This window comes from Fundulus heteroclitus, unplaced genomic scaffold, assembly GCF_011125445.2.
Source record: "Fundulus heteroclitus isolate FHET01 unplaced genomic scaffold, MU-UCD_Fhet_4.1 scaffold_36, whole genome shotgun sequence".
Classification (NCBI taxonomy): domain Eukaryota; kingdom Metazoa; phylum Chordata; class Actinopteri; order Cyprinodontiformes; family Fundulidae; genus Fundulus; species Fundulus heteroclitus.
In genome coordinates, this window is record NW_023396770.1 from 2,760,127 (window position 1) to 2,773,427 (window position 13,301).

Consider the following 13,301-nt stretch of genomic DNA (forward strand, 5'->3'; position numbering starts at 1 on the left):
TCATATTCAGTTCAGTTTATATAGGGCCAATTCACAACATATGTCACTCAAAGGCACTTTATAAAGTAGATCATCCAGACAGATTGATTGAAATGTTTTCCATCTAACCAAGCTCAGCAGATTGCACTGAATCATTGACTTGTGGCATTCACTCCTCCTGGACGAGCATGTAGGCAGAGTGGACAGTTGTTTGCATTGTGTTTTTGACTTAAGTTCCTCATACTGAGCATACATGTAGCGACCGTGCAAAATTTAACAGGAAGAAACACTTAAGCAGAACCAGACTTCGTGTGATCGGCTATCTGCCTCGACCATCTGGGGTTAGAGAAGACGGAGCATGCACACAGAAGAAGAGAAGTACTGATCTAGGAGTACTTTCAATGTGAGAGAATGGGACGTTGTAATTGCAGCACAAGCTCCTTTATTGGCATCATGTAGGAGAGAAACACAGCTAAGCAGATAAGCTCGGAGCCTGTTTTCAGGTCTGTATGATGAAAGAGAGCACATACAGTTAGTTGCAATACAAGCTCAGCAAATAGCTATGTCCAGGAGAGAGGCAGTGTTAAACACTGAAAGGCAGGGTCAACTTCATCCTTTATAGAAGAAGGACATGAAGTTCTTGGCAGCAGTATCTCAGCAGAGCTATATAAGCCTATAGCAGCATAACTATAGAGGTAGCTCAGGGTAACATGAGCCACTCTGACTAGAAGCTTTGTCACAAAGGAAAGTTTTAAGATTAGTCTTAAAAGTAGACGGGGTGTCTGCCTCACGGACCAAAACTGGGAGTTGGTTCCACAGGAGAGGAGCCTGATAGCTAAAGGATCTGCCTCCCATTCTACTTTTAGAGACTCTAGGAACCACCAGCAGACCTGCAGTCTGAGAGCGAAGTGCTCTGTTAGGAACATACGGGGTAATCAGAGCTCTGATATATGATGGAGCTTGATTATTAAGGGCTTTATACGTTAGAAGGAGAATTTTAAATTATATTCTTGATTTAACAGGAAGCCAATGAAGGGAAGCTAAAATTGGAGAAATATGATCCCTCTGGTTGATTTTCATCAGAACTCTTGCTGACTTTCATTTCAAGTCGTTACTGCTGAGAGCTAAGGGAATGGATGGCTCAACAGAGCTATGGCTCTGTGTACGTTTGCCAACTGAACTAAAAGAAAACTAGGATTATTCTTATTCTCCTAAATTAAGGCTGGTTCACACGGCAGGATTTTTTAACAGGATTTTGCCCCAATCTTCCCCTTCTGAAAGGCCCCGATCTCAGCCGGACTCTTAAAATAATCTTAAGAGATATTTCTGCCATGTGTGTTGTGTTGAGAGTGATCTGGTGCGCTTGGTAGAACATCGGCACCGCTCTGACCTCAAATAAGGGATATTCAACACGTTGGATTGTCTTGCCCAGATTATCCTACCGTGTGTGGGTTCCCCTGAGAACACAGCCTGCAGACTGTGACGTGTAGCCAATCAGAAAGTGACGTGAGGGAAACCCCTAGATAATAAAAAACAGCTCACAGGACCAAACATAGAGCCCCCCTGTTCAGGCTGTCTCCACTCATCTGACCACTGCCTTTTATTTTTGTAATGCTTTTTCTCTGTTACAATTAGTTTACAAACTATTGCCATTAATCTTCCTCGTCGTCCATGTTTATTTACTCTGAACTCACATTTGATCTTGAGAAGTTTCGCAAGATTTCCCGTCTGATATCTAAACGATCGTGAGTAAAATCTGTTCATGTGTGGTGCTTGTCATCTGACCGGACATCACACACTGAAAGAGGAAACCTGTTCTGGCTATGATTTTTTTTTATTTTTATCGTTACGTGTGCCGTCTCTCAGGCTTTAAAAATTGGCCGACTATTTTCAGTCTTTAGTGATGAATAATACGCTGCTATTACTTTGCGAAGCGTCTTTTTATAAAACAGTAGACCGTTTTTCCAGAGTAGATAGGGTTCCTCTAGATGTGTAGAGCACCATTTTCTCTTCAATGATAATTCAATAATAATTATTTATGATCTACTATAAGAATGCTTTTTAAGGGTGGATAACTTGGTTTAATTAAACTCAAACTTTATTAAAAAATCATCAGGATTATGATGAAATACTCTTATTCCTTCATAATCAAAGCCAGATGTCAGCACAAGTATGAAGACAAAAATGGGTAGCACTGCATATATTTTGAGCCCATTGAGTCCAGAACTGCATTAAAGGTTACATTATGGAATGCTAAGATCCCCCACTATAATGATCTTATCATTATGTAAAACTAATTCAGATAAAAAGTATGAGAACTGATCTAAAAGCATTCTTCACCTAATAAACCCAAAATAAGCAACTTCAAGGTAGTAAATAACTAAAACTCTTCTTTGTTCCAAGGAAAGCACCTGTATAACTCAAGAGTTTAAGGAAAAAAATGCCCTCAGATTGCTAGAAGTCTGATATGAAATCTCATCAGATGTTCATTCTTCAGCTGTTTGTCGTGGTCGTCAAACACTTAAACTCTTCAATGATATTCTCGTTCATAGAGGTGTCCCTGTACTTGCTATGTTTATGAAACTGTAAGATCTTAGTCTTTTTTGTTCTGCCGCAAAGTAATTATTACTGTACATCTCCAATAAAAATTGCAATGAAACGCGTGCATTAGTAATGAACCCACCTGCAGATTTGATCCATGTTACAGTGAATCTTCACCAGGTTTCAACCAGACTTGTCCTCCTCATCCTTAATGCAGGTCCCACGTGGCTCTCCACCAACCTCGGGGTCCTGATCTGTATCGAGTGCTCAGGGATCCACCGGGAGATGGGGGTTCATTACTCCAGGATCCAAAGTCTGGAGCTGGATGTTTTGGGGACATCTGAGCTGCTGGTGAGTCTTTTTCATGTGATTTGTTTAACTTTTCTCAACGGTTTTTCACATGAAACGGTTTTTCGTTTTTATAACTCCGACGTGCGACTCAGTCAGGGATGAAAAGGCATTTAAATGCAAAGGAAGAACCAATGTTGTGTTGATAAATAGAGAACAACTGACCAAAAAATATTTCATTTTTGTTCTCATAAAGCTGAAAAACAGCTATCCTTATCAACCTGACCCTGTGTTCATCCTACATCTAATCCCTGGTTGTTCCATCCTTGGCAGAAACGGTTTACATCTACTGGTTCTGAGTCTTTAAGATCACTGTTGAGGAGCTTTGACCCAATCTGCTTTGCTGAATTATTTTAATTCAGGTTTTCCCAGAACGAACGTCCTATTTATGGTCAACAGATTGGACCTCTGTCAGTCTTCACTTGGCCCTTGTTTGACCAATCAGAGGTGGCCTTTCTGGTCTCTTCTGAATCATTGTCCTGTTGCACAACCCAAATGTGTTTTAACCAGTGTTGTAGTCAAGTCACTATGCCTCGAGTCCAGGATCGAGTCACCAGTGTTCAAGTCCGAGTCAAGTCCAAGTCATTAAAAAAGAAATCCGAGTCGAGTCAAGTCCGAGTTGAGTCACTATTGATCCAAGTTCGTTGTAGGAACTTGCCGTGACGTGTGATGTATGACATGAAGCAGTAACATTCCATTGCACTAATAACTCTTTCGCTGTAGTTACCCTTGGTTTTACTCGGTAAAACGACTGCTTTTTCCAAGTCTAAGACGTCTCCTAACCGTGGTTTTTAAACATTGTTGTTATGGAACGCGCAACAGCGACTCGAGGTACGCTGATAGGCCGCATATGAAGGATGTTAAAGCCGCAAGCGGCGTCGATCGGCCCTCGCAGCCAAGCGCACTCTGGCCTATTGGCCACCAGGGGTTCGCACACCGCCGGCCGCCCGCCACCGCAGATGCTGTCACTCATTTTCCTCGCCCGTCCACCGGGCGATTCCCACAAACGCGTTCGGCAGCGTTCCCCCATGACTCACAACAAATCTGGTGTGGATCGGTCGATGCAGCGAGGAGATATAGCCGTTGGATAATGATAATGCATTTGGCCACCGGACCGGACTAAATTGTTCGGCAGGCCGGACAATTTATACCGATTCCTGGACGGTGACTACAAACAGAAAAATAAAACGGCCGATGACGCCATGAACGCTGAGCAGAATAAAAATATCGACTTACCTTCCTATCAACTCGGCCCGTTTTCCAGTCTTTCTAAGACCTCGACACTCAATCCATCGTTTGAACTGAACGTTGGTATGTTGTTCCACAGTTCTACCAGTAAACCGGGCGCCTGGACGTCCTTTTGTGAAAGTTTAACAGCTGTAAAGTCGGTCATGTAGTTGTATCTGTTGCATGTGTAATGGCTGGCTGCTACGTGCGCTCTCACACTGTTTGCCCAACCTTAGCGGCAAGGGGCGTTGCTCATGAGATGGTGACGTCACGTGCGCGGTACGGCATTTAGATATTAAAATCATACACCAAATAATATTCTAATGACATATTAAAATTATAGCCTAATGATATAAAAAAAAAGTCGAGTCTTTTTCTCAATTTCCGAGTCAAAATGATCTGAATGTAGGAGTCCAAGTTCGAGTCATCAGTGCTCAAGTCCAAGTCAAGTCACGAGTCTCTAAATTTAGCTAATGACTCGGACTCGAGTTCAAGTCTCGGACTCGAGTCCTACAACACTGGTTTTAGCTTTAGGTTAGAACTTGAATCTGTCTTCTCTGTCAGGATTTAAAGTTTCAAAGTTCTCTTATTTGCTTTTAACTCTCTTAATGGTTTGCCACTCCCCCCCCCAACCTTTGAGCTGCTGCCCCCTCAGGTCTTCCAACCAGCAGCTCATTACTGTCCCTAGATCACCATCTAAATGACCTTTGGTATTTTAAAGTTCTTTATAAATAAAAGGGGCGTGGTAGGGTGGTTTCATCAGTTTCGACAAGCCAACCATGTCTTGAAGCAGCAGATCATCACACTACAACCACCCTGTTTGACTCTTTGTTTAATATTATTTTCCTGAAAGATGGACTCGGGTTAAGGTTGGATGTAATGGACAAACAGGACGCACAATGTCCAAAAAGGTCCACTTTGGTCTCAACAGTTCACAGAATATTTTCCCAGAAGTCCTGAAGATCGTCACGGTGCTTTTTGGTAAATATTTGACGGGTCTTTGTGTTCTTTTGGGTCAGCAGTGGTTCTGCCTTGAAACTCTTCCATGGAAGCCATTTTTGTCAATTCTTTTCTTGATGAATCCTGACCTTAACTGAGACAGTGAGGCCTGCAGAGCTTCAGATGTTCTGGGTTCTTCTGGGACCTCCTGGATGAGTCGTTAATGAGCTCCTGGAGTAATTTGGGTCGGCCAGCCTCTCCTGGGAAGGTTCTCCGCTCCTCCATGTGGGGACAACAGTTCTCTGGAATCCCAAAGCCTGAGAAATGTCTTTGTGTCCCTTTCTAGATTGATAGCTGTCAGTGACTTTGTTTCTCATCTGTTCTTGAGTTACGTTAAATCAGAGTAAGATGGGTTAGTGTTTGAGATCTTCTAAACTATTTCATGTTGTCAGGTTCTGTTTAAGTGATTTCTTGATTTAACGTGTCTTAATTTAATTAGTCCACGGTGTGGCTTGTAAAATTTAGCCTAGTTGTCTGAATAAACATGTTCAACAAAGAGGCAAGACAGATAATCACTTTCCATCAAGGTCAGGTTGGTCTGGAAGCTTTTCGTCTCTCGTTAGATGAAATCATATTTAATGTCATCCTATTTTTATATTTAATATGTTTGAGATATTTTTTTGATTATCTGAAACATTTTCTTTGACAAAAAAAAAAAAGAAAGCTCTCACAAGATTCAGTTGGTTCTCAAGAAATGAGGAAATCATGTTTTCTACAACTACATGTACATAAAAATACAAATAATCCAGTAAGAATCTGAAAGATGATCAGCAATTTCATTCCAAAAGATTAGGAGGATGTTTTCATGCAAATGCAGCTTTTCCTTGATCACATTTCACCAAAACAGTCACAGCTGATCGTTTTCTTCTGTTTCGTTTCAGTTGGCAAAGAATGTAGGAAATGCCATCTTCAATGACATCATGGAGGCCGACCTGGAGGCGCAGGGTGTAGCAAAACCGGATCCAAAAAGTGACATGTACGTGCTGATCATAGACATTATAATATGTAGACGCCTCATTACGTGATGGAGCACATCCTGCAGCGCCGCCATCTTGGATAGGTCTGTCCTGCTCTAGGCTGGCACAGGAACTGACAGGAGTTAACACAGAGGGAGCGACTTTACTCGTATTTTCTGCACCTTACTGTTGCAATAACTACTGAAAGTACATCACATGGTGCAGATCACCATAATGGGCTGAGATTGGTCCTGAAGATGAGTTTTACTTGGTGAGAACAATGCAGAAACTCAACAGATGCACCATAATTTTGTTTATTAATTTGTTTATCGCTGTATTTCACAAATTAAGGCTCAATCATGTTGCCAAATTAAGTACCCTGGAGATAGAGAATGCAGCACATGCAAGAAACTGTGCAACCCTTATTTTTCAAGGGTCTTAGGGTCCAGACATATTTGCCAGCAGGCTGTAAGCCACTGGAATGACCTAGAAATTTCATCAAGAATCAAAGAAAACTTCCTGGCCTTTAAATAAACTGTGTGCATGCACAGGACACAGTAATATGAATAAAATTGCTGTGTTGAGAAGGCTCAGGCCTGTACATGTGAGAAGGAAATAAATTTAAATGACCGATCCAACTTGTTTCTTCATTCAAATTTAAAATGTATTAATTTATACATTTAATAATTTGTAATACCACGTCTCTTTGTTTAAGAGCATAAAACACAGTATTTCAGCATGAAAGCACATATTTATTTACATATTTAATAATATGCTGTACAACATGTCCGTTAAATGGCATAAAACAAAGTATGAAATTACATATTTATACATTAATATGCCATATGTCTGTTAAAGAACAAATATTTATGAAATATGTTGTTTAAACAACATATTTAAGCATGAAAACGTATTTTTATGTGTAGCAGCGTCCTGTATCATAACCACATCTCTGCCGTTTGTAACAAACCAAACTGTGTGAAAATTGGGTAAATATTCAGGGAGTTATGATTTATTTTAGTCGGGCAAACAGCTTCCTCGGTACAAATAAATGCATTGGGGGGTGCATGAGAGACCCATCCAAGATGGCGGCTGCGCTGATACATCAGCTCCAGTAGGCAGCCCTAGTCAATGGGGTGGTCTGCCTACATAATGTCTATGCTAATGATTACTGGTACTGTTTGCTGGAAAGCTGCAGCATCTCAACCCTGGAAGACGTAACATTCTCTCTGATGTCTGTTTTTTTTCCAGGCAAGTGAGGAAGGACTACATCACGGCCAAGTACACGGAGAAGCGCTTCGCCCAGCGTCTGTGTGCCGACGCAGAGTCCAGGCAGCAGGCTCTGTACGAGGCTGTCATGGACAGGGACATCCAGTCGCTTATCCAGGTCTACGCTGAGGGGGCGGACCTGATGGAGGCCGTCCCGCAGCCCAACGAACACGTACGGCCACACATGCACACGACATCTGCTTATAGGGCTTACGGTTCACAATGAACCACCACGTTCTGATTCACGGCACAGAGTCTGTGCTCACCTGTTGTCCTTTAGTGTCTCTGATTAACTGCAAATAAACTTCAGTCACATCTCTCAAAAAGCTTCCAAAGCATCAGAGGATCCGTCTGGACGAGGGTTGCACAATTCAACTAATTTTCTGTTTGGGGGTAAAATATAAAATTAAACGAATCTGCCATTTAACCTCCTAAAGACTCCTTTAGGAGTTCATTAGTTTTAAATACATTTGGAAAAAAGTTGTTTCACCAAAATTTTGAGTAATACAACCAGATTTCATGAAGATTAGGGCTGAACGATTTTGCCAAAAATCAAAATTACGATATATTTATGACTTTTCTCTGCATTAACCACAAGCAACAGAAATGTCCTGTAGATAAAGATGTCTGTAAACCAGGACTATTTAAAGAAAAATGTCTGTTTTTATTAATTAGAATATTATTATTAAAGAGAATAGCTTATAATTGAGTTGGATGTCAATCCTTGTTGAACATAAAGTGCAACCAACAAATAAGTCTATGTATTAAACAGTCTGACCGCAACTTAATGCTGTGGGGAGATTCCTGAAAGTTTCTGGTTAAAAGTATGATTATATAAACTCTAAAACGAATAATAAAACTAGATTATCTCACTGCTGCAGCTCTCTTCCCTTCCATGTGGAGCAAACCCACTTTAAACATTTTACCAACACCTAAAGACGCGTCTGATCCATTAAATGTAACATAAACAAACACTACAAACCTCTGTGATTTGGAAATTGCATTTTTTTTATTTTTGCAATTAATGTTCCAGCTCTAATGCAGATCAAGTTTGGTAGATCTTTGCTGCTATTCTGCAGTGGCGCATGGCGGGAGTATTTAGGCCACATCCTCAACATGCACAGAGCATTAATAGAACCAACAACACTAAACTAACTAAACTGGCCTCACATTTGAGGGTGCTGACTACATAAAATGATGTTAAACTAAATATCTCAGGGATATTGGCCTAAGGCAAAACTATCTCCAGTTTTCACCCAATCTTTAAACATCCACACAATTCCTCAGGAACGGATCTAATTTGGAATAAATTTCTCAGACCAAACTTTTCCTCCATTTGCAAACCTTGGGAGGAGAAAGGTACAAAAAAAATGCCTAAAGCTTCAGATAAGCCATGAAGACGTGATCAGGGGGAGAAACCACGGTGCAGCGCTTTGTCTCCAGGGACCAAATGCCAATGTGTACGTAGGAAATGTCCCTCTGGGGACGGAGAGCCGGGGACAGATCCAGACCTCGGTGGGAGAAAGAAGAACTGTTGTTCAGATTAAATTAATAAAACTCTGAGGTTCATTGTTCCACTGCACCACCTCCCATATTTCATTTATTTGGTTTGTTTAAACTTATTTGAATTTAGTAATACTTTTTTATATTTATTTTTTATTAGTACTTAATTTTATTTCATTTTAATTTCCTCCATTGAGAGACATTTTCAGAATTTAGTTTTCATTTAATCTTTGTTTCTGTCTGCAGGTAATTTCTGTTTTTCTGCAGGTTTCTGCCTCTTTTCTGTCTCTTTGGGCTATTTTCAAGTCTCCTGGCCACAACTTTGCATTGATTATTGTTCTGTGATCTTGTCTGCTGTGTAGTCAATGAAATGCTTTATGTTCTGGTTCTGTGTGGTTCTGGTGCTGTGTGTAACCGCGGGGTTTGTGTCTGTCAGGAACCCGGAGAGACGGTGCTCCATCTGGCCGTCAGAATGGTGGACAGAAACTCCCTCCACATCGTCGACTTCCTGGCTCAGAACAGGTAACGGCCGCACAGCTGACGGACCGGCTCAGCTGGTTCTGTCCCCCTGAGGTCGGCACGGCTCCGAGTCCTGACTCTCTGACTCTCTGACTCTCTGACTCTCTGACTCTTTGACTCTCTGACTCTCTGACTCTCTGACTCTTTGACTCTTTGACTCTTTGACTCTCTGACTCTCTGACTCTCTGACTGTGTTGCAGCGGTAACCTGGACAAGCAGACGGCCAGAGGAAGCACGGCGCTGCATTACTGCTGCCTGACGGACAACAGCGAGTGTCTCAAGCTGCTGCTGAGGGGGAAAGCCTCAGTGTCCATCAGTAAGATTCCAACGTTACTAAAGTAAAACCTGATGGAGATGTGGTGGAGTTAGTTCCTGGAGTCACTTTACAGACATGACTGACAAAAGTGTGTTTTGCAAACTTTGCAGAGTCAGGTTTTGTCCTGAGACCTTGTTAATTAGGAACCTCGTTAATAGGGGGCCTCATTAATTGGGTAGCTAGTTAATTAGGAACCTCTTTACTTAAGGACCTCATTAATTGGGTACCTAGTTAATTAGGAACCTTGTTAATTAGGGACCTTGTTAATTACGTACCTAGTTAATTGGGTACCTAGTTTCTTAGGGACCTTGTTAGTTATGGACCTCGTTAATTAGGAACCTCGTTAATTGGGTACCTAGTTTCTTAGGGACCTTGTTAGTTAGGGACCTCGTTAATTAGGAACCTCGTTAATTGGGTACCTAGTTAATTATGGATCTTGTTAGTTAGGGACCTCGTTAATTGGGTACCTAGTTAATTAGGGACCCTGTTAGTTAGGTACCTCGTTAATTGGGTACCTATTTAATTATGGATCTTGTTAGTTAGGGACCTCGTTAATTGGGTACCTAGTTTCTTAGGGACCTTGTTAGTTAGGGACCTCGTTAATTAGGAACCTCGTTAATTGGGTACCTAGTTAATTATGGATCTTAATAGTTAGGGACCTCGTTAATTGAGTACCTAGTTAATTAGGGACCCTGTTAGTTAGGAACCTCGTTAATTGGGTACCTAGTTAATTATGGATCTTAATAGTTAGGGACCTCGTTAATTGAGTACCTAGTTAATTAGGGACCCTGTTAGTTAGGGACCTCGTTAATTGGGTACCTAGTTAATTAGGGACCCTGTTAGTTAGGGACCTCGTTAATTGGGTACCTAGTTAATTAGGGACCTTGTTAGTTAGGTACCTAGTTCATTAGGGACCTCGTTAATTGGGTACCTAGTTTCTTAGGGACCTCGTTAGTTAGGGACCTCGTTAATTGGGTACCTTGTTCATTAGGGACCCTGTTAGTTAGGGACCTCGTTAATTGGGTACCTACTTAATTAGGGATCTTGTTAGTTAGGAACCTCATTAATTAGGAACCTCTTTAATTGGGTACCTGGTTAATTAGGGACGTTGTTAATTTAGGGACCTCATGAATTAGGGCCCTCAATAATTCGGGACCTTGTTAATTTAGGGAGCGAGGAACCAGTTAAACCTTGCAACTCCAAGGCAGCGAGGTCCATCAGTCTCATCAGTTGGAGGCTTTAAAATAGAGACCGCTGCACCTGATTAATTCTCTCCTAGTTAGCGACGATTAAGCCTCATATGCAGAAAACAGCTGAGAACGTTGCTGCTGAGAGAACAGTTTTCTGGAACATCGAGTACTTGGAACCGAGAGTTTTAGCTGCAGAGGAGAAAGCTATATTGTCCAGGCAGCCAAAGAACCGTGTCCTCCAGAGTAAGAATGGGACCACCAGTGCAGAGCTTGCTCAGTACAGTCAGTAGGTGGGAGCTCGGTGAGGAAACCATCAGTGACAGACTGAACCAGGATGGAGAGCTGAGGATTGGTCCAGAGTTATTTTCCTCCTCCTGATTGGTGAAGCCATCTGGAGAAAGAAATGTGAGAACTGCAATAAGTCCTGTGTGGTCCAACAGTGAAGCATCCGGATCCAGTCCGTGTTCAGAGTTCCTTCCTGTCCAGGAGAGCAGGCTTCCTCCCAGTTCTGCTCCAGAACAGTTCCACGAGCAAACGTCCTCCAGGAGGAACTTCTTTCAACATCCCAGGAACAGTTTGGTGATCGTGCTGGAGATCCGTAGAGGTCCCGGCATGATGCTGCCACCACCGCACAGTTCTCAGAAAACAGAGGGAAACAGACTCTGGTGAACTGGAATCTTCTCCAAGCTCAAACAAGATGACCGTGGGTCACCATCAGTCAGGAGTTGATAATCAGCACATCTGAGAAGTTAGAGGCGTTAGAAAAAAGGAGGATCAACGCAGGAAATGTTCTCTCTCCACATGAATCTGATATGTTGATAAAATCATTTTAAATGTGTTAAATGTTTCTGTTATTTTAATCTTTATCCTAATGAAACAGCTGGAAAACGGCTAAAACAACATTTGTGTCGCTGCACATAAAATAATTTTGTTTACTTCCACAAAAACCTAATTACAGTTCATATTTCTGTGATTTCGGTAAAAAAAAACTGCTTTGATATGTTTATTCTTGCTACAGCAACAAGAGCCCCTGCCGAGGTTATATTTCTACCATTTACAAAACTCCATCAACCATGTAGAATTAATTTATTCATTTTTTACTTTGTTCAGCATAAAATTTACTCATTTTAATTGTTTCTTTGATGTGCTAAAAAAAGAAATAAGCCATTTTACTGGTTTCCAAAGTTAAGGTTATATGAAAGATTCTTTTCTAATGACAAAATAAGTGTAAAAACCCATTTTTACATCAGTTAATAAAAACTTTTAGAGATCCTGAAGTAGTTTGACATGTCCAGACTTTCAGTGGAGCTTCTGTCTCATAATAAAGGGAGAAATTAGGCGGCTCTGCTGCTGTTTCTGCTCAGAATAACAGAAAACACTGTTTCTAAATGTCTGAATGTGTCTCCACAGTAAACGAAGCAGGAGAAACTCCTCTGGACATCGCTAAACGTCTGCACCACACTGAGTGTGCAGAGCTGGTGAGATTTTGCTCAATAGATTATTTCCCTGGTTTTATAATGATCCCTAACTAGGAGTCATAAAACCATGTTTTGGGTCTTAGAATAATCTGCAGGATTCAAAACTTTTATGCATTTGGTTACTTAAAGAACGAGAAGAGAGAAATTTGAAGAGAAATTATAAACTAGTTAGAAAATGGAAAATAACATGAAATGTAAATTTTTTATTCTTTGTTCTAAATGAAAATGCCACATCTCTGTAAATGCTGTTTTCTGTGTTTTAAACAAATATTTGGAAACCTATTAAACTTACTCCTGTTTTTTCAGACCAGTGTGACATTTGAGATCATCGGGAACAGTTAAAACGATCTAAATTTAATAAAAGTCACCCAGTATTCAGACATTTTTCAAATGTTAGGTTCATCCGGTAGCTCTCCTTTACTAATAATACATGGGGAGAAAGATGGGTTTACATTAACATAGCAGCTAATTGTCAGTTTTTCTTCTATCTTATTTCTTTGTTTGAATAAGAGAGGTTAAAGTTATCTATTGAAATGATCACATGTAACCATTTTATATAACACACTACAAAAGGGGAACTAAAAGTTAGTTAAACTTTCCTGAAATTAGTACATTTTTCCTTGATTTGAGCAGGTAAATAAGATTATCTACCAAAGGAATGAGTATTTTGACCCCTAAAATAAGATAATTAGTTGATGGAAATGAATTGTTCCTATTTTAAGTGCAAAAATCTTATTCAATTCGCAAACGGTCTTATTTAGGTGCTCAAATCTAGGATAAATACACTAATTTCTAGAAAAAAATTGACTTACTTTTAGTTCCCATATTGCCGTGTAATATCAATGCTTAGAAGACGTTGAAGTTGATTTGAAACAAATGACTTCCGATGTCTGAATCAGCAGGCCTGAATCTCACACAGCATCTTTATCCTGATTTTCTGTGCGTTGGTTTCTGGTTGGCGCTGCCTTATCTACGT

The 13,301-nt window shown here is 40.7% G+C and overlaps 1 protein-coding gene across 1 annotated transcript in view; it reads left to right on the forward strand.

Moving 5' to 3' along the window:
• Positions 1–13,301, forward strand: part of asap2b (ArfGAP with SH3 domain, ankyrin repeat and PH domain 2b) — a 48,029-nt gene that overhangs the window by 28,531 nt on the left and 6,197 nt on the right. The window contains exons 15-20 of the mRNA XM_036130418.1: positions 2,738–2,871; positions 5,976–6,070; positions 7,302–7,491; positions 9,259–9,344; positions 9,542–9,657; positions 12,258–12,325. Of these exons, the coding sequence (XP_035986311.1) occupies positions 2,738–2,871; positions 5,976–6,070; positions 7,302–7,491; positions 9,259–9,344; positions 9,542–9,657; positions 12,258–12,325 (689 nt within the window). The remainder of the gene's footprint in view (positions 1–2,737; positions 2,872–5,975; positions 6,071–7,301; positions 7,492–9,258; positions 9,345–9,541; positions 9,658–12,257; positions 12,326–13,301) is intronic.